Source organism: Oryx dammah, unplaced genomic scaffold (genome assembly GCF_014754425.2).
Source record: "Oryx dammah isolate SB20612 unplaced genomic scaffold, SCBI_Odam_1.1 HiC_scaffold_11, whole genome shotgun sequence".
Classification (NCBI taxonomy): Eukaryota; Metazoa; Chordata; class Mammalia; order Artiodactyla; family Bovidae; genus Oryx; species Oryx dammah.
Genome location: NW_024070195.1, coordinates 4,957,769 through 4,980,074, shown reverse-complemented (window position 1 = coordinate 4,980,074; position 22,306 = coordinate 4,957,769). Strand labels below are relative to the sequence as shown.

At 38.6% G+C, this 22,306-nt stretch overlaps 1 protein-coding gene across 2 annotated transcripts; it reads left to right on the top strand.

The window, feature by feature from the left end:
- Positions 1-421: 421 nt before the first annotated feature.
- SLC35B3 (solute carrier family 35 member B3) lies at positions 422-20,832 on the top strand. 2 transcript variants are annotated; one of them, XM_040249445.1, is made up of 11 exons: positions 436-523; positions 2,811-2,940; positions 4,650-4,943; positions 7,522-7,643; positions 11,392-11,546; positions 12,796-12,903; positions 14,181-14,278; positions 16,828-16,920; positions 17,340-17,451; positions 18,504-18,573; positions 20,150-20,832. In XM_040249445.1, the coding sequence occupies exons 3-11, from the start codon at positions 4,743-4,745 to the stop codon at positions 20,298-20,300; spliced, it is 1,110 nt and encodes a 369-aa protein (XP_040105379.1). In that variant the 5' UTR covers positions 436-523; positions 2,811-2,940; positions 4,650-4,742; the 3' UTR covers positions 20,301-20,832. The 2 variants fall into 2 exon arrangements, with proteins under 2 accessions (XP_040105378.1, XP_040105379.1); XM_040249444.1 differs by lacking the exon at positions 2,811-2,940 and having other exon boundaries at positions 422-523.
- The last annotated feature ends 1,474 nt before the right edge of the window (positions 20,833-22,306 follow it).

Below are 22,306 nucleotides of genomic sequence, written 5' to 3'. Positions count from 1 at the left end.
AGAGGTAAGAGGGAACCCCTGGGGCGTCTGTATCGGGGTGCAACATTCTCCAGTCGGCTTCCTTCTCAAATTCCAGGGCAAGGCCACCTGCGTGGGAGCCCACGGGGCCCAGAGTCCCCCGCCCTGCAGCCAGAGGAGCTGCACGGGCTCAGAGGCTCGAAGACTAGAAACACTAGCAGCACAGCTCGGAGGAGGAGAGCTCTCCATCCGACAGTCACTCGCCCCCGGACGCTACGTTTAACGAGCAGAGCAGCGCACTCGCAGCATCACCTCTGGACCACAGCGGCACTGGGCCAGCGAGCGCCGGGGCAGAGGGCGCGTGCGCGAGACGTAGCCGCGCCCCCGCCGGCGGAGGCTCGGGGCTGGCGAGGGGGCGGGGCCTCGCGACTGCGCATGCGCAGGCGGACACATAAGCGGAAGTGGCGCGCGGGCGCCGGGGATGCGAGCACCTGGCGAGGAGGCGGCAGCGGCAGCGGCAGCTGAGGTGGCAAGTGCCGGAGTGGGCGAGAAGGAGACGCAGGAGGTGATGGCGACGGACCTGGGGAGGGGGAGACGCTGCGTCTGGCTGAGGCGGCCCCTGGGCTGGGGTCCCGCTTCCAGGTGACCCAGAGCCCCCCCCGCACCCCCGGGCCTTTCGCCGTGTTTGGGACCCAGCCCTCCCCTTCCCCCCGGAGAACCGGGACACGGCCCACCTGCGTCCTCGTGAGGGAGCGGGACGAGGTCGGGAGACAGGGCGCTGGGGCCTGGCTTAACGGAAACCTGCTGACACGGTCTCCTCTGGTGCCTTCCGGCTGGCGAGAGCTCGCTCGGGCGGGTGTGTGGACCCGCCGGCCTCTGGGAGGGTCTGGTCTGCTAGGCTATTCCCCCGGGCCTCTGGACCGGTCAGCCTCCTCCTGTCTCAGCCACGACAGCGTTTAGAGTTGACAGCTCCTTCCCGGTTCTGCGTTCAGCTGGGCACTGTGTGGCACTCAGCTGTCCACCAAGGTGATTGTCCTCATCGGGGTGTCAAGTTCGTGTCGTGACCTTCCACTCTTACCTCTGCAGACTCAAGTATTGAGTATGCATTTCTTCTGCAGTAAGATATCAGACGTCTAGAACTATTTATTGGATGGACGTTTTTCTAATTGACATAGTTTGGGATTCGGAAGAGAGAAACAGCCTTTGAAAATAATTTAGATAAGTGTTATTTGTACTTAGGGCTTCCCAGGTGGGTCAGCGTTAAGACTCTGATTGCACTGCAGAGGACACGGGGTCAATCCCTAGGTCAGGAAAATCCCCTGGAGGAGGAAATGGCAACCCACTCCGGTATTCTTGCCTGGCGAATCCCATGGACAGAGGAACTTCTCAGGCTGCAGTCCAAGAGGACTGAGCAACTAACACTTTTATTTGTACTTAATTTTTTAATATACCTGTTCAATCCTAATTTTAGTTTTCTCCCTTGGAGAAAAAAGAGTCAGTTCAGTTGCTCAGTCGTGTCTCTTTGCAACCTCATGGACTGGAGCACACCAGGCCTCCCTGTCCATCACCAGTTCCTGCAGCTTGCTCAGACTCATGTCCATCGAGTTGGTGATGCCATCCAACCATCTCATCCTCTGTCACCCCCTTCTCCTGCCTTTAATCTTTCCCAGCATCAGGGTCTTTTCCAGTGAGTTAGTTCTTCACATCAGGTGGCCACAGTATTGGAGCTTCAGCTTCAGCATCAGTCCTTCCAATGAATATTCAGGACTGATTTCCTTTAGGACTGACTGGTTGGATCTCCTTGCAGTCCAAGGGACTCTCCAACACCACAGTTCAAAAGCATCAATTCTTTGGCGCTCAGCTTTCTTTATAGTCCAACTCTCACATCCATACATGACTACTAGAAAAACCATAACTTTGACTAGACGGACCTTTGTTGGCAAAGTAATGTTTCTGCTTTTTAATAAGCTGCCTAGTTTGGTCATAGCTTTCTTTCCAGGAAGCAAGCATCTTTTAATTTCATGGCTGCAGTCACCATGTGCAGTGATTTTGGAGCCCAGAAAAATAAAGCCTCTCACTGTTTCCATTGTTTCCCCATCTATTTCCCATGAAGTGATCGGACCGGATGCCATGATCTTAGTTTTTTGTATGTTGAATTTTAAACCAGCTTTTTCACTCTCCTCTCTCACTTTGATCAAGAGGCTCTAAAGTTCGTCTTCACTTTCTGCCATAAGGGTGCTGTCATCTGCGTGTCTAAGGTTATTGATATTTCTCCCAGCAATCTGAAAAAGAGTAACCTTTAAAAATGAGCACACAGTTTCTTGAACTTTGTGCAGTGAAGTGTGTTCTATGAAATAGCACAGAATCTTGTTTTTCTCTGTTTTATAATTATACCCCACAGGTCATGATTAATATCCAGAGTCCAGTTAATCTAGCTAAAAATGGCAAGAGTCTTTTAATTGTAAAGCATAGTGTGGCAAAATACAGAATCGGGGTTTTTTTTAGGTTATTCACATCATAGTAGCATATTTTCCTTATAGTCTACCTTTTTGTAGTGGGAGACTTTTCTTCTAAAGGTTAAGAAAGAGATTAAGAAATTAAATTTTATTTCAGTAGATCATTTTAAATCAGTGTTTTCACCATGCATTTATTTTTAAATTTCAATATGTGCTGGAAATGCTGCTTTTTTATTCCAAATGTGATTAATATCAGTCACTAATGCCTTTAATGGAAGGAATATGGCCATCAGGATCACAGTTATTGGCGATCAGAGCTCAGTGTCCTCCTTCATCAGTCACATAATCTAAACCAGTGATGTTCTGTTTAATAAAACATTGCATTCTCAATTCCAGGAAGGGAGAGGATTTTAAAAAACCTACACAAGAACAGATTTATTTGAATGGTGCTCTACACCCAGGCCAAAACGTATGGAAAATAGTTGCTAACTTTTTTGTTTCTTCTACAGTCAAACACAACATTTAGGTAAGGTCTTTTAAGGCATGCTTTATAATGAAAGTCATATCTGAAGGGGATCCTGCAAGATGACTTTAAAAGTCTAAACAGAGATGACGTTGATTAAGCATGTGGGAAATAAGAACGTGTGTAAAACATGGAAAGGAAATACAGTAAAAACTTAAAATTACACATATTTCTTAAAATTACACATTTTTCTTTCCAGAAACATGGCAGGTAGCTTGTTCAACAAACATTCTTCAATGCCTGTGTATTACTGTTAGTTACAAGTTGTATTCAGAGCCTTGACCCCAAGTTTAAATTGCAGAAAGGGCCCTACTTAATCTCTGTAACTGAGCAGATTAGAAGGGATCTTGAAGAAGTAACTAATTATTGTGGTTTTAAACTTCCATGTTGCAGGGGGTGGGGGTTTGTTTTGTTTTTTCTTTTAAGATTTCTGGATAATTCACTGTCAAAATTATTATTATCCTCTTCCTTCAAGTAGAGTCTATGTTTTAGTTCCTCTGGGATTGTAACAGTCTCTTGTAGGAAAGTAATTTTTTCTTAATAAGTTTGTTCTGTACTTTGTCATACTTCTGCACTATCTCGTCAACTTTTACATAGTTTATTTTCCAGTTTCTATTAATCCAAAAAGAAATTGACAGTCATCTGTGGAGCTTTCATGATTTTTTTTTTTTTTCACAAACTAACAAAAAGTGATGTTTTTTTCACTTTTTACAAACCCAAGAACTTTTTTTATTTTTTATTTCTTTTTTCTAAACAGCTTTATTGGAGTATAATTGATACATACAAGAAATACACATGTTTAATAGGTAGAATTGGATGAGTTTGGGCATAAGCACACACCTGTGATCCCATCTATAGACAGATCTGTCCCCACCGGAAGTGCCTTGTGTCCCCTGGGTGTGAGTGTGTGTGTGTGTTGCTGTTAAGAATGCTTTACTTGAGATCTACCTGCTTAACAAATGATTGAGTGCACAGCCCCACATAGTTAACCATAGGCACTGTGTTATAGGGTCTCCGCAACAGGTGATGTCTAGGACCAGAGTTAGCTGGTGTCATTGAAGCTTTATACCCACTGAACAACTATACCAAAGACTTTTTAAATTACAATAATGTTTTCAAAGGAAGAAAACATTTCCTTTTAACTCAAGAGATGCTGTTGCTAAAGCATAGTATCTTTTCTATAATCTCAGATAAATCTGGATTTTTACATAACTTACATATGTTTGACTTTATTTTACAGTGTCATTAGCAAATAAATTTTACCGATGGCTTAGCAGCTGTAGGAGTTTGGGCTGTTCTTTACTCTTTTTCTACAATTAGAGATTGACTTTAATGTTGCAGACGTTCTGCATATACTGTTGTGGGCTTTAAAAATTATATCCTCACTACAAATAGAAGCATAATAAAGGCACCCTTACTTCTTTACTACTTTGAAATAAATACAAGGTTAGCTTTTGATTTGTTGCTGTGGAGATAAGAATGGTGTGCATTTAGTGATATATTGGTCTTTATCAGGTGAAGGTAAATTGTTTGGAGAGTAAACCTATTTTGGTCGATTGGAAGCTTGAGGAAGAGAATTAATGTATTAAAATCCAGAGAGAATGACTCTTAGCTATATAAATTTCAAAATGTGATCTGAGATAGTATTTGGAGCATAGCACTTTACTTGATGGTCTAAATGTTTTGCTTGAATTGTTTATTTCCTTCTGTAGGACTTGGCTCAGCAGGCAGAAGGAGGACTGAACAAAGGAGAGGAAATCAACAAAGATAACTTTGGTAGCACTGAATGCGGCAAAATAAGAACAATGGATCTCAAGTTCAACAGCTCCAGGAAATACATTTCCATCACTGTTCCATCCAAAACCCAAGCAATGTCACCACACATCAAGTCTATAGATGACATTGTCGTGCTTGGCATAAATCTCAGCAGATTCAACAAACTGACTCAGTTTTTCATATGTGTTGCTGGAGTTTTTGTATTTTACCTAATTTATGGATATTTACAGGTAAAAAATTAGTTATTTGTTTATAATATGTTAATTATTTGTAATAGTTGAGCTCATTATGGGTACTACCAACAGTTTTGTCCAAGAGACTTCCCTTCATAGGATAGCAAGTTGATTCACAAATTTGAGTTTCTTAGTATACTAGTAGAAAAAGGCTACTTAAGATAAAATTGGCTGGAAACAGGGATCCAAATTTTAGAGTGAAGTATTTTACATGGGGGAAGGGAAGCCGGAGACAATTTTTAAAAACTAAAGTTAAGAAAAAATATGAAGTGTTATGTTTTGGAAAATGTATAACAAGTAATTATAACCATGTGTTATTTGAAAGAAAATGATTCAAGTATTGATTAGTATTTTGGAACACAGTTTTCACATAAAATTGAACAACAGCACAAAAGCCATATTCCCATTCATTTTTTAATTCCTGGAGCTCAGTAAGAGGTCATTTTGCAAGAATATATCTGGATGTTTAATATTTTTCCAAGGGTGTGTCTTTAAGCCTATACTATTTGAATCATTATTTAAGCATCTGAGGTGTTCTCATCCTTGGTGGTTTCCTCTTATAAACTAACTTTGTGCTTACTGCTTAGTTGTGTCCAACTCTTGCAGTCCCATAGACTGTAGACTGCCAGGCTCCTCTGTCCATGGGATTCTCCAGGCAAGAATAGTGGAGTGGGTTGCCAGTGGGTTCTCCGGGGGATCTTCCCTACCCAGGAATCGCACCTGAGTCTCCTACATTGCAGGCAGACTCTTTATTGGCTGAGCTATAAGGGAAGCCAGCTTTGCCAGAACCTTATTTTTCTGTGATTTTTACCTCTGCAAAAAATGTCTAGCATTGCCACAATTTGTCTTGTATTTGTGTTGTTTTATGGGATAGTTGTATACATCTGACCAGCAAAGTCCTGACCTTCAAAGACGTGAGGTGGATGGATGACAGTCCAGGCTAGTGTAAACAGCAGACATATTCTCAGTTATCAGTTCATTAGTGGATATTTTCAGCCTTTACCAACTTGCTTTTTCTTTGCAGTTCCCTTCATGAGAAATCTTTATAATTCAAGAAAAGGAAAGTGATGCATTTTCTTAAATGTAGATAATATTTCTGATATTCTTTATAATCAGAGTGATCTTAAAAATTATTCTTTGCTTTTCCTTTATCTTATAGAAATAAAATATAAAAGTAAGTTTAAAAATAGAAAATAGAATTGTGACTATTCCTTTGCTTCTAAAAGTGCTATATAAGGTGTCTTAGTGTAAAACAACATGAATTTTTAAATCTTAATATTTATATTGCTAACTGATTTTTCTACTTGAAGATGATATAAAAATTCAGGTATAACAATGAAGAACAACACAAAATGGTAACTTTTATCAGATTCTGGAATTTCTTCTTGAGAAGCATTTTTTTCTCCTTTGAAATACCATTGTTACCAAATAGCTTGGAAGCAAAGTTAGCCATTGTAATGGAAAATGAATTAGAAATTTACAGATTTCGTTAACTTTTTTTCTACTTGATAAATGATCAGGGATCTTAACTAAAAACTAGTATGTTCGAAGTTTCTTTTAAAATTAGATAAACTGATTAAATTGTAACATTACTTTTTGTGAGAACTGACATTGCTACTAACTCTTCCATAAAACTCCATATTAAAATAGTTTAAAGAAAATGGGGTTTTGTAGTAAATTTAGCAATATAGAAAGTGAAATATTTACCTAGTGTCAGGATATTAATAAAGATATTTTTTATGTTTTTATAAACCAGACAACTCCTACTAAATAACTCACAGACTTACTTAAACATGAAATCTAAATTTGACAAATTGCACAGAATCCTAAATGGACAAAATCAGTTCAGGATTTTTTTAGAGCCTATGTTTAGTTTTTCTTTGAACATAAATTTATCCATCAGTTTCATCTTTTTAAAATTTATTTATAGCTGAAATATATATTATTTATACTATATATTATTCAGTATTTATCTATGTGGTAGATGATTTATTCAGTTAAGCCAGATAACTTTATTAGACTACTACTTAATGAGATTAAGAATGGCTTATTAATAATTAACAAATATTTTTCATGATATAACATTATGTTTAGGAAGAGTAACCATTCTTCTCTAAGGGAAAGTTTTTTATGTAATCCATGGCGCAGGACTTCTAAAAAAAACCATTACTTAGTGAGTTGAATGATTATGTTAATACAGGAAAACAGGCTTGAGGTAGTAGACTTGTAATGAGACTTGCTTTTTAAAAAGCACGTGAGTTCTTGAGTCAGCGGCCTCCCTCCTTGCTGTGGGCAGCTCTCCTAGTCTGGCTCTTTTAAGCACGTGGCGTGCTCACTTCCTAGCTCTTCCCCCGCTCCTGCTGTGCTGCTGGATGTCTGCCGGCGTGTCTTTTTAAAGGCCTCTGAGCCTCTCTGATTCTACCTCTCAGAAGCCTTACGTTTGGATGCTTTTTGGTTCATTTTGCTGTTTTGAGGGGTGACGCTTGGTTTCTATTAAAATGCTGTGCTTACATGAATTCACTGTGAGGAGATCGGCACCGCTGAACTTAACAGTGTTCCATGTATCTCTTAACAGGAATTAATATTCTCAGTGGAGGGTTTTAAGCCCTATGGATGGTATCTTACTCTAGTGCAGTTTGCATTTTACTCCATATTTGGCCTAATAGAACTTCAGCTAATTCAGGACAAAAGGAGGAGGTATGTGGATTGCTTGTTTTTGCTTTTTTTTTTTTTGGCAGTTAAGTACATGACTAGTAGTTATTTTTTTTGTTTTATTATTTTGGGCTCATGGAGTATGTTATATGTGAAATATATGTTTTACGTTAATAAAACATTTAATATCCAAGAATTTTCATTAGGGTTGTCAATGTATTAAAAATGGTAAATTTGATATTTCCATTGTATGTTGAAAGAAGTAATATCCCCTGAAGTGTAATGTTACCAAAAAATTGTTGAAGGAATTTCCTGATGGTACGGTGGTCAGGACTCTGCACTTAACTGCAGGGGCCCTGGTGCAATCCCTGGTCAGGCAACTGAAATCCCGCAAGCCACAGTGCAGCCAAAAACAAAATGTTGTTTACACTCAATAATAAAATAGATTTTCTTAAAACAGAACGTATTCAGATGTACATACATGTTCTTATAATGGAAATAGGTGTGATTACTGAAAATTTTACCTAAGAGTGGCCTTGATATGAAATGTCAATACCTATTTTTATACTGGTTTTTTGAAATGGATAGTTAATACTTTGTTTTGTGGGATGTGTTCCACTTATCACATTTGTAATGACCAGCAGTAGGGATTATATTCATGGACATTAGAGAAATTTCATAATATTCCTTCCCATCAAAACTTAAGAGTTTATATGACAGTATCTTTTAAATTAATGACCACCTAGGTTTGAGTAATATCTTGAAATATTTTTCCTGGCACAGTGAACAATATGCAATGAAAACCTCGTCTCTTCTATCAGAAGGGGGTGGGGAATTTGAATATAGTATTTTCTGGGTAAGTTTAAGTGTGGTTATCCTGTCATGCCAGACCCTAAAATGTGAGTATTTCATGCATATATTGGATAGTTTAAGTGTGCCAAGGAGATAACAGTGTTGACATTATCTTCATGGATATAAATGTTTAATCTTCAAGTAAAAATAAAAAATTCTCATAGCTACTTTTTTTCTTAAATAAGTGTTTTTGATGTTTGTATGAACATGACTATAAAATTTTAAATATTTAAATGAGCAACATCAGTATCATTGGTCTAATTTTACCTCTCAACCTCTATATTGCCAATAAATTATTATGGCAGCAATTTTAAAAATGTTTGATTCCAAGATCATCTTTATTATTTTCGTGCTCTGAAACTCCACAAGACTTAGCTCAGCCATAGATAGAATAGAAAGTAAGTAAATGCATCTGTCAGGACTAACACACGTGGAAGCTTGATGATTTATTATATATTGCAAACTGCTGAACCTCTGATTGCTTTTAAAGTGAAAAATCACAATGCTGTATTTATTAGATAAAAAAAACACAAGATGACGCATCCTCCTAAGTGGTAAATTTTAAAAAGATACAGCTCCTTCTCAGCTACCAAAAGATAGAGAGTGAGCCATCAGTCATGTTTTTCCCAGCCTTCGAATCACATGCCCATAACACATTTAAAGATAAAGTCGTTTGTGTTTGATGTAAACACAGGTGAAGAAATTAGGTAGAAGAATTTATAGGCCTATAAGAAAATGTAATTATGAATTGAAACCTTTTCATTCCAAGGCACATTAAAACCCTTTTTAGAAAAAAAAAAAGATCTTTAAAGGTGTATTACAGTGAAAACATGCCCAATCGCATATTTCTGAATTTATTTCCAAGTATATGTATCTATCTCTGAATTTATTTAAGTGGCACTGCTCTTTAGACCTCTAATTGGTCGAATTCTTTGCTTAGCTTTTTCTCCCTTCCTATATTTATATGAATAGCCGTGAGCTTGTAAGAGTACAGATTTTGGAGTTAGAAAATGTGTTTTTGAGCCTCCTGTTAGTTCTGTCAATTCCTCAGGGAAGTTTCATGTTGAAGATAAACTATGGCGATGTGTGGTATTACATCTCACAGTCTAGAATACCTTAAATATACGCCTTGTTATTTCAGCGAAGATGACCTTGTAGCTTTTGGTGTTAATTACTTTACTGAGTTTTCAGTAAAGGAGATCTGTCAAATTGCTTTTCAAAGGACTTTTCAAAGTTACAGCTTCACTATCATATCTAAAGTAGTAAGTAGTTGGGGTATTCAAGTAGAAACGGCTGAGAGTCCTAGAGGCAAGATGGTGAAATCTAGCCTCGTTTCACCAGTAAGAAAGCAGGCCTGGAGGAGAGCTGGGATTTCTATGAGCTCATGCCCCACGCTGGAACCTTCTGAATTTAGGTTTCGTGAGTTGCAGGCTGGTTTTCCTTCTCCTTTACTGCACTGCTTTTCTAATCTTGTGATTCTCCTGACTTGAACTTTCTGGCCACTGTTTGCAAATTTATGAGTGAGGAAATTTGCCCCTTCTGACTGCTGTCATCTCCTGGAGAAGTCGTGCTGTGCCCCCTTCGCTGTAACCCCCACTGAGGGTTAAACACTACGGACGCTGTCAACTGATGCATATGGGCAGGCCCAGTTATTTCCTCGTGGGTTCTGAACATTGACCACTGTGTTCGTAGTTAAATATAAGCAAAGATCTCAAAACGGAATTGGAAATGATACATTTTAATTGAACTTTTCTGGTAAATTATTTTGTCTTATGCATAGCCATGTAAAAAAAAAAATGTGGAATTTTGTTGCCTTGATTTAAAGGTGAGCCCAAATCCCCAAATGAAAACTAGATTTAAATCTGCAACATAAATCTAAAAATGCAACATACTAGAACTATGTGGATGTACAAGGTTATTATTTTAGACCATTGAGTATCTCTTCAAAGTAAACATATGCTCCCAAGAATAGCTCAAAATTCTGAAGGTACCATATTAAGAATCTCCTTTAGGAAGTCCAATTAGAACCCAAAGTAAAACATCTGGGATCATGAGAGAGCTGGACTCCTCATCTGAAAGTTGGTTGTTTTAACAATTTATAGAATTAATAGCATTAGAGATAAGGCATAAGACATTATGGTAATAAAAAGCAGCAGCAGCAGCAGGGTTTTAAACCACCATGGACTTCCTAGAGAAATTCTGCTCTGATTATTCGAGCAGAATGGACAGATATATTTTTCCTAATGCTAGATGGAAACATTAGGAAATAGAACAGCAGTTAGGAGTTAAAAGGAGCTGAACGTTAACAAAGGCTTCCCTGGGGGCTCGGATGGTAAAGAATCTGCCTGCAGTGCAGGCGACCCAGGTGGGATCCCTGGGTCAGGAAGATCCCCTGGAGAAGGAAATGGCAATCACTCCAGTCTTCTTGCCTGGAGAATCCCATGGACTGAGGATCGTGGTGGGCTACAGTCCATGGGGCTGCAAAAGAGTTGGACACAACTTCGTGACAACAGCAGCAACAGCAAGCTGCTCTTTTACCATTTTAGAAACCAATATTTCTTAAAAATCAACTCTTATTTTCTGCATTTAGTCAAGATGGTTTTTGTATGTAACTGTAACTACTGTTAAAAAAAACTCTTAAATGTAACAAACATTTATATTTTCAGTAAGAATCTAAGTAACTCTAATGTACTACTATTTCACACAGTTGAGAGTCCTCACTTACAGTCCATTAAATAAGGGTGAACTGTTAACTTTACTGCATTCTCTTGTACAAGTAAGCAGTACTATACCTTTAAGAATAGTGATATTTTACCAATATTTCTAGAAGTATTAAACAGAAATTAGAAGATTAATTAGGAATTTACACATTGTAAGCACATTCTCTTACAGTAGTATAATTGGGTCCCAAAATGAAGATTTTGAAAATTGTCTTTTACAGAATACCAGGAAAAACCTACATGATAATAGCTTTTCTAACTGTGGGTACTATGGGGTTATCAAACACTTCCTTGGGCTACCTGAATTATCCTACCCAAGTCATCTTCAAGTGCTGCAAATTGATTCCTGTTATGCTAGGAGGAGTTTTTATTCAAGGTATAGTAATGATATGTTTTCATACTGTTTGAAGCTAACAGGATATGCTGTGACATCTAGCATTAGGAAAAACATTAAACTCCGATTAATATCTTTAATGAACATTCTAGGTATTGTAACAATTCTGAGTGATAATCTAATATAAATAAGATACTATAAAAACACTGATACTTCCCTGATACACCTCAGGATCTGAAATCTTTGGACTTGGGGAAAATCAAAATAGTATTTTGTTTTATTCTTTTTGCCTGGAGTCTACTACATTGCCAAAAGGCCATATTCACATATTGAAGGCTTACCTCAGAAGTACCTGGAAAGCTGTTTTCAACTCTTTGATTTTCCTACTCTCCAGGGCTCCACTGTCCACCTCTGTTGTGCAAATGGATAATTCTCATGATGAAGTAAAGCTTAAGCTGAGCAAAAGTGTTCTTTAACCCACTTTGCTGAGCCCCAACTAAGTTACAGGCCTATGAAGGCAGGAGTAAGAGAGGAAGCAGTGATAGTGGCAAGCTGTGGAGCACGCTCATATGAGTGTCATGAGGAACATTCCTGTTTGGATAACACGAGGTTCCTCATACAGCCCTGACTTCATTTTATGCATTATAAGCCTTCCCAAAAGAGCCCTTTAAAATGAAAATATGTATGTCAACTGAAACGTATAATTTCAGGATAACTGTTCACATAGGAAAAAATAATGATCTCAATTCCTATTAAAAATCACATTTAACTTTGTGAATGACTTAACCGGTGTAAGAATATTTCATTACAATCCTTCTAAAAAGTTACACTGTGTAATTTCCTTATTTAAATGTAGATGTACTGAAATAAGTTAAACCTCACCAATTTAGAAGTTATCTGACTGTAGTATTTGCAAACTTATATATAGCCTGAATAACTATTCTGGTTATTTTGTAAACTTACAAACTATAAAAGAATTCATAGGCTTATGTTATAAAATAAAAGAAGCACTAATTCCACAAACCTTTTAAATGTTCTAATTTAATCACTATCATAGCAGATGAAAGAAGGATTTTGTGTCTAATTTTAAGGACATTTTGGTGCTCACAGGATAATTTAATTTTCAGAAACCCTTCTGTGACTATCCCATGCCTTGATTAAAATGTTCTTGATAATTTCTGACATTGTGTATAAGAAGCAACCCCTGCTGAGCTTGTTAGACACCTAGATCCAGCACTCTGCTGAGTGGGTGATTGCATAATGAGGTTCACTTACCCTTTGTTACACACAGGAAAGCGTTACAACGTTGTAGACGTGTCTGCTGCCTTATGTATGAGCCTTGGCCTGATATGGTTTACGCTAGCCGACAGCACGGTTGCGCCAAATTTCAACCTGACAGGTAAGGAATTTATTTGTCTTCTTGGATTTTGTCAGCATTTCAGTTCAGAGTAAGAATTTTTACAGTTTTATTAGGGTTTTACATGATGGTGTGACATCTGTGGTTCTCATATCTAGCATAAAGTTTTTGGACTCTCATATAAGATGTAGTAAAAGTGTCACAACTCTGAAACATAACCATTGTTTTCAGTACTCTTGTATTTGGGCATGACAGGAGGCTGTTTGCCTCGTTAAAATCTCCTGTTTTCAAGTACTTGATAGATCAGTCTTTTAAGGACTGAGTTGGAACTATACACACAAGTTACAGAACCACAGTAGTAATTGTTATTTTTTTGAAAAAGAAAAAAGGAACGTGCACAATTACTTTTCATTGTTTTAGCTTCATTGTGTCCGCACCTGCAAAAGGAAGATTATATTTGGAGACTGAGGGGAAAAGTCATTTTAGAGGCGTGTGCGTGCTTAGTCGCTAAGTTGTGTCTCTTTTGCAACCCCGTGGATTTTAGCCCTCCAGTCTCCTCCATCCATGCAGTATCTCAGGGAAGAATACTGAAGTGGATTGCCATTTCCTCCTCCAGGAGATCTTCCCAACCCTGGGATCAAACCTGTGTCTCCTGCCTTGCAGACAGGTTCTTTATACCGTCTGAGCCACCAGGGATAGGAGTGGTTCACGTAAAAAAGAGATAATAGCTTGCCTCACACGAAGGTAGTGGGAGCGTAGAAATGAGATGCTGAAGTAGTGGATGTGAAAGCGCCTGCACATGGGGGTGTGGGTGATGACGAGGAGGAGGAAAGGCGGTTTCAGTGGCTCTGTAACTTCTCACCATATTTGTTTAGTACAGTGTTTCTTTCAGACTTGTAACCTAATCACTAAAGTTCTTAAACAGCCTGACTTCATTTCTGTGCATTATGAGCCTTTCCAAAAGAGCCTTTTAAAACAAAACTGTGTATGTCAGCTACTTCACATATAAAATCCAGGATAACTGTTCAAAATAATGATCTCAAGTCCTATTAAAAATCAGTACTTTAAACATAAAACTATTATTTGACGTGATTATTAAACACAATAAGGTGATGGCATCAATGCAATTATTAGTACTAGTTTTGTTTCTTAAATAATATCGTCTACATGCCTGTTACAGCTGGATGTGGATAAAAGTACTCTACTGAGCAAGTGTAATTTAAGGGCTGCTGTTTTTTTAGCCCAAATTCCTCATAAGTCTTGTTTACTGTTCATACATTTGAATGAGGAGGTTATTTTTTTCTTATGCCTTCTTGAAGGTGTGGTCCTCATCTCGCTGGCCCTGTGTGCAGATGCTGTCATTGGGAATGTCCAAGAGAAAGTTATGAAGCTGCATAATGCTTCTAATTCAGAAATGGTAAATGTTCTTGTGCTTTTTCATCACATCAGACAGACTCAAAAATGAGGATGTCCTTAGTTTTATGACATAACTATAGTACTGAAGACTTGCATTTTTGCATTGCATTTTAAACTGGTTTATCATCACTGTTTTCATAAAAATAGCATGCTCAAGTGTCATACGAAGGTAAAAAGTAAAATACCATTACCACCACTAATACCGTATGATAAGCATTTGATCGTCTTTCTCCTCTGATTCATGGGGTTTGGGGCATGGTAAAAAATCTTCTCCGTTGCATCATGTCTGTTCTCTCTTTGTATCTGGTATTATCTTCCATCTAGCAGTTTGTAATTTGCATGTAGTTTAGCTTATCTTTTGCTTCATGGCTTATGGCTGTGCATTATTATTGAAAAGGGCTTTTCCAACTCTCAAATTTTAAGAATTTTATGCTAGTAGCCTCCTAGTTTTATAATCTCCTTATTTATTAAATCTTCGATCCAGCCAAAGCTTTCTGAAAATTTTCTTCCACATGACTATCCACTTGCCCTAGTATCACTTATTGAATAGTTCACTTTCCCAACTTTTATTTTAAATATCTTCTTTCATCCTCTAATGTTCTGATGCAGAGTTTAGAATTTTATCTTTTCCAGTTTATTTCTGCACTGGACCCGTATGACAGCAGCTTTATCACCAGACGTTTACCATCTGTTTGGACTAGCCACTGTCGCTCCTTTTGTTTTTCAGAATTTTACTACCGGTAGTTACTCTTGGGTGTCCATATCCCCAGATAAACTAGAAATCCCACTGGTTTTGTGATTGGTATGGTATTGAATTACAAATTAATTTAGGGAGAATGGCATCTATACACTTGATTCTTTCAGTCCAAGAATGAGGTATGAGTTTCCTTTTATTCAAGTGTTTCCTTTTAATGTCCCTTAGACTTTATAAAGTTTTCTTTGTATAAATCCAGGTATTTTTTTTAATTGAAATTATTGTTAGGTGTTTCATCTTTTTACGCTTATTACTGTAAATACCTTTTCTTCCCATGTGTCTTCTAACTGGTTGGTATTTGTATCCAGTAAATACGTTATATGTGTGTTTGGTTTAGTTTTACAGCCGACCACCTTGCTAGACAGACAGAGCTCACTGCGTTAAGGATACAGAGGGCTGGTTACTTTGGGAGCAGAGTCGGCATCTGTGCGGAGTCCCTGAGAACGGGACTTAATCTTGGTCAGGAGTTTCCTTGATCATCACCACTCTTCCTAGATAAGGGGAAGAGCGGAGAATTAAGGAACTGTAGGTAACTAGAAAGTTAGTGCAATACAGTGGTTAAAACGTACACTGTGATCTAAGATAGCCTTGGTTTATATCCTCACTGTACTAGCTCTCCTCTTTCGGGAAGATGACTTACCATCTCTTAAGTTTTAGTTTTCCCATCCACACACTGGTAGGAAATGATGGTCAAGAGTGCCTGACTCACCTACTGGACAGCGCAGAGAACTCTGCTCAGTGTTATGTGGCAGCCTGGATGATGAGGGGGAGTGGATACCTGTGTGTGTATGGCCACGTCCCTTCACTGCTCGCCTGAAACTAATCGGCTATACCCCAATGCAAAATTAAAAGATTTAAAAAAAAAAAAAATATATATATATATATATAGCCTGAAAAAAAAAAGCATGCCTGTCTCTTGAGCTGGTTGTGAGAAATAAAAAGGATTAATCTATATAGAGCATCATTAGCACAGTACCTGACACATAGCAGGTTTTGAAGTTTGCCAGTAACGCTGATTCTGCTTATAAGGAGCATAATAAACCAGGATAGAAAGATTGGTAGGAAAACTGAGAAATTAAATAATAAATATGCCATCTACTGCTTATTTTCATTATAGTTTAATAGTCTTTGCAAGCTTAATGTTTGGGTTTTTCATATTTAATAAGTAGTTTTCAGAGTATCTTTGTGTATGTTTTAGGATCCCAACACTAAAATCTGGTTTGAATTCAGTAATTAAGCTAAGCAAAAAATGAATAATTAGGTAGTCATGTATGAAAGGATTAGTACTGCTGAGTTCTCATATACAAGTTGCTGCTGCTACTGCTAAGTCACTTCAGTCGTGTCCGACTCTGTGCGACCCCATAGACGGCAGCCCAGTAGGCTCCTCTGTCCCTGGGATTCTCCATGCAAGAACACTGGAGTGGGTTGCCATTCCCTTCTCTAATGCATGAAAGTGAAGAGGGAAAGTGAAGTCACTCAGTTGTGCCCGACTCGTAGTGACCCCGTGGACTGCAGCCTACCAGGCCCCTCCGTCCATGGGATTTTCTAGGCAAGAGTACAGGAGTGGGGTGCCATTGCCTTCTCTGTTGTACAAGTTATGTTGTACCTAAAACTTATAAACAGGATCAACCATCGTTTCCAGAAAATTAGGCCATATTGAAACATTGATGTTACTTTTAAAATGGTTTCTTCTATACATTTAATTGAATAGATTAAGTGACCCACATATTGAAAACTATTCATGTCCACCTTTGGTTAAATAGCACATTTTTCAACTTTATTTTTCTCTTCTCTAGGTTTTGTATTCGTATTCAATCGGTTTTGTGTACATTTTATTGGGATTGACATGCACTAGTGGATTAGGCCCTGCAGTAACATTTTGTTCAAAGGTAAACACTAATCACATTTTTTAAAATAAACATCTTCCATTAAATAGTTTCCTCTGTATTTCTGATTCTCCTTGTTCAAAAAGACTGTATTTTGTTTAGCTTGACGGCTCCTTTAATGCAGTATATGTAGATCAGAAATTATTTTAGAAATGAAATGATTTATATGTAAATTTATTTTGTCCTTGCTCTTTTCTATAAGTTAACTTTTAAACTATTCATAATGTATAAGTTGGGGATTTTTAATTTCGCATTATTTTTCCATTAAATCAGAACTAAATAAGAATCTTTGCTTAACTGCATTGTTGATTGGCTTGTTATTGCTCAAGAAGTTGGTTAAAATCTGTAATTTTATTTCATTTATAATACCTCAGAGTTTGTTTTGCATTTTTCGTTAGAAAAGGCTTTTTTATATGTTACAGGATCCAATTCGGACCTATGGTTATGCTTTCCTTTTTTCCCTCACTGGGTATTTTGGAATCTCTTTTGTTCTGGCTTTGATTAAAATTTTCGGTGCACTTCTTGCTGTAACAGGTAAGAATGATGTGCTTAATTAGATTATGTAATAAGCATGTGACTCCAGGCCTGTCCTCTTAGCCATAGGCCCTGCGCCACCCAAGCTGGCATGGTGGCTCCAGCTCCTTGGGAATCCAGTCCCTCTGTCTCTCTGCTGTGCCATCTTCGTCCTTCTTCCAGGCAGGAAGGTGGAGAGAACATGAGACACATCCGTCTCTTTATGTAAACTCCCTAGAAATCACACTCCTAGAGATAGCACTTCTGCTGACACTTAAATTGACACTTGGTTGACTAAACCCAGTTCCATGACCACAGCAACTGTAGGAGAGGCTGGGCAGGTGTCCTGGTTAAAAAATGGGATCCTTTTACTAAGGTAGAAGGAAAAATAGATTTGGGGAGTCAGGTTCTGACACGTATTTCCAAAATAGTTCTGGTATTCATTCATTCATGCTTTGAACGTTTAAGTACCAGCAACTATAGTATGGGAATGGAGGACCAGTAAGAGAAGAGCTGAGCAGAGCACAGTCCAGTGGAGGAAGGTGTCCTGGAGCCACGTGCGGAGTTCCTGTCTCCCCCTGGGTGGGACCAGGGAGGAACGTTTCCGGCCATAACCCCTGAAGGACAGTGAACAGAGGACAGGAAAGATGTTCATGGTTTTATCCGGCTGTGCCCACCGTTAGAGTGTTAGGATGTCCTGTAGATTGTCACTTTCAAAGAATATCCCCCGTCTACCTAATCCTGTCTTCCTTGGAGAAGTATTTCTTGCCAGAATAAGAATGTCTCTCTAAAAGATGGTGAAGCTCCATAGCAACATGGCCTCCGTCAAGTACTTACTACAGTTGCACTGTAAAATTTAGCCTTCTTATTTAATGTCTGTAACCTGCTTGATTGTGAACTCCATGGTTGCAGGAGCAGTGACTTTCTGTTGTTGTTTTTTTAATTTGTTTCCTTGACACCTCGTGTCGATCTTGGTGCACAGTCGGCTCTGTAAAGATTTGTCAAATAGATGACTTCCAAAGTTTTACCAAGCTAGGAGGCACCTTCTAAAACCAACCTTTTTCTCCCTACAGTGACAACAGGGAGAAAAGCAATGACCATTGTTCTTTCATTTATATTCTTTGCCAAACCATTCACATTCCAGTAAGTACTTCTCAATTCAACACGTCTCTCTACCTTTAGGTACTTTTACATTTCCTCTTAAACAGCCTTAATTTCTCTGTAAAGAAACCTTTTCATCTTGACCCACATTTATGGATGTGTCTTCTGCTGTTTCAGAAATGTATGTAATTATTTTGAAGAAATCATTTTGTACACTTAAATTGCCTAACCAGTCCCAATGCACTTGTGACCCTGTTTCTCGTATAAATGAATGTGAATGATGTGGTGAGATTAAGGGATTCCCCTTGCCCTGGTGCAGATATATAAATTATAAATATCTACATAGATGGTTCTTAAGGTTATTTGCTGCCTTTTCCTACAAAGGATTTGAGGTAGAGAAATATTCTGTAAGTTGTGCCCTAATGGTTTTCTCAATTTCTGGCTTCTGGTAGAAGCACTGACTGTTTTCTTTACTGTCTGGTATGTATTTGAAATTAGCATCATTTAAACTTATACTGGTTGGTAATTGAGAAGATTCAGACTTAGACACGGTCATTGTACAGTCATCCCTCCGAATCCACAGAGTACCAGTCCAGGACCCGAAAGACTGAAATCCAAGGATGCTGACATCCCTTTCAGTCAGCCCTTTGCATCCATGGATTCCACATATGCACACACAGGACCGACTGTGTATTTATTTAAAAAAACACACATATAAGTGGACCTGTGCTTTTCAAACCTGTGTTGTTCAAGTGTCAGGTGTATAAGCATAAAGGTAACCACACAACAAACCACCATCCCTGTCCAGTCGGTCTTCCGTATCCGCAGGTACCTGCAGGCTCGACCAACGGCAGAGCACAAATATTCAAGAGAAAAAAATTCCGGAAAGTTGCAAAAGGTGCAGTTTGAATTTGCATGGCAGATTCATCGTGTTAGGTCTTATAATAATTGAGATGATTTACAGTACACGCACGGTTGTGCACATATGCAAATCCACTTTATATAAAAGACCTTGGCCTCCGCAGATCGGCATGCCCTCTGGGTGGAGGGCTGGTCTGGGGCCGGTGCCCTGCTGGCGGCAGGGCGGCTGTGGGCTTGTCTCCCATCGGCGCTTCCCGTCTGCGGGGCTCAGGTGCTCCTTGTGTTGACCACGCCGTTCTGCCTTCTCAGGACGCACCCCTTTCTGTCTGCAAATTCTAGCCCCTCCGGGGTGACTAGCTGGGCCGCTGCGTCAAATTCCCCGACAGATTTACGTGTCCAGTGCTCTAAACATACTTAATGAGCCTTCTGGCAGATGTTGGACTTTGGATTTACTATTATCCTCAAAATTCAAGTGCACTATATTTAAAATTCTGTAAAATACTTTTCCGACATACATACTTAACATTAAAAATACAGAATTCCATCTACTATGACCTAAATATTATTTGTAAAATAAAATAAATACTATTTTAGTGCTATTTTAGATTAACCTAAAATAAGTACTATTTTAGATTACTTTAGGTATCCAGTAGCAAAATATTTTATTGAAGAATTTTTGTGAAATCCATCAAACTCTGTTTAATGATAAATTGTTACTCTGACATTAATCTTTTTTCCCCTTATTTCTTTCTCTTAGGTATGTGTGGTCTGGTTTCTTAGTTGTCCTTGGTATATTTCTCAATGTTTACAGCAAAAATATGGATAAAATAAGACTGCCGTCACCATATGATCTGATAAACAAAATGGTGGACCTAAGGAAGTCAAGGACGTTGGCACAAACTGTATAGGCAGTGATTCGTTTTGTAAAATTCTATTTGTAAAATAGAATTAATTCATCAATCAATTAACTTTCCAAAGGGACTTACAAAAACCAAAGGCTCTGAAGGCATGCTATCCATTTGTGGATGGATTATGTATGAAGTTGGCCTTTCTTCAGAACCCTGTTTGTCTAACCTCCAGAGCAATCAAGAGGGCCTCGCCTGGCACAGCTTGGACTGAAATGTCAACAGGAAGGACTCAGTGCTTACAGTCTGTTGAGAATTTCACTGGAAATGGACCATGTTGCAAGACTGATTGTGTATCATTATGACATATCAAAGAAATTGATATGTAAAAATAGACTGTTTTCCTTTTTCCATTCCATTTTGGCGGTCTTATTTAAATTGAATCTCTGTTGTAAGAGTGACCTGATGATTTAAAGTCCAGAGAGAATAACTTCATTATAAATAAAAATTATTCTGTGATTTTTTTTTTTTAAAGAATGTGTTTGATGAAATCTTGTTATAAAGAGGGGGAATAAAGGTTGGATTTTGTTATGAAGAGGGAAAGTGAAGTATACTTAAACTTTAAACCTTAGGCTTTTCTCTGATCATTTGAAGTGAAGTTGCTCAGTCATGTCTGACTCTGAGACCCCATGGACTGTAGCCTACCAGGTTCCATCATCCATGGGATTTTCTGGGCAAGAAGACTGGAGTGGGTTGCCATTTCCTTCTCCAGAAGATCTTCCTGACCCAGGGATTGAACCCGGGTCTCCCACGTGGTAGGCATTGTAGGCAGACGCTTTACTGTCTGAGCCACCAGGGAACTAAATAAAATGTGCTTTAATTTTTCTGTGGAATATAGGGGATAGAGGAAGAGTTGTCATCCGGTGTCCTATAAGTATATATATCACAAGACAGATTTCCTATTATTCACCAAAGGTGCTGGGAAACGTCCTGATCTGAATTTTTAAAGTGAAGGGAAAATGTTGTTTAGTCTCTGAGTCACGTCCAACTCTTTTGCAACCCTGTGGAGTGTAGCCTCCCAGGCTTCACTGTCCATGAGATTCTCCAGGTAAGAATACTGGAGTGAGTTGCCATTTCCTGCTCCAGGGGATCTTCCTGACCCAGGATTCAAACCTATGTCTCCTGCATTGGCAGGATTCTTTACCATTGAGCCACCAGGGAATCCCAAAGGGAAAGTAATTGTTTTCTTAAATAATAATAAAATTATCATAGTTTCTCTTAAAAGTGAAATTTAATTTGGCAGCTTGAAGATGAAACGAGATAAATTTGAGGGCACAAGTAGATTTAGCAGATTTGCACGTATGTTGCTTGCACAGTTTTGAGTCTTAAGTTCAGAAGGATTTTGGCCCTAATTTTTTAGCCCTGAGTTTTAGAATTGCTTTAACTGTATTAAATCCTATTAATCTTCATTTTCACTCTAAGTAATACTGGCTAAAACAGCTTGATATCCATGCTCTTAGTAATATCATTTATACTTTGTGAGTGTAGTATACTTGGAATATTTAATTTCATTCTTAAAATTCCATCATATTCTGATGGTGACCTTAACCTGTTATATGGATACATGGGTACAACAGAATGCATGATAATTAAGGATCTAGCCCAAGAAATTCTGCCTCATTTTCATGTTGTTCAGTCGCGTTTGACTCTCTGTGACCCCATGGACTACAACACGCCAGGCCTCCCTCAGTTCAGTTCAGTCTCTCAGTCGTGTTCGACTCTGCGACCCCATGGACTGCTGCATGCCAGGCTCCCCTGTCCACCACCAGCTCTTGGAGCTTGCTCAAACTCCCGTCCATCGAGTCGGTGATGCCATCCAACCATCTCATCCTCTGTCATCCCCTTCTCCTCCTGCCTTCAATCGTTCCCAGCATCAGGGTCTTTTCCAATGAGTTGGCTCATGTATCATTTGTTAAATAAAATAATGTGGGTCTCTCTTTTCCCCAAATGGTAATCATTTTGAAACTTTTCATATTTTAAAGGGAAAGGTTAATTTGTTCTGTTTTATA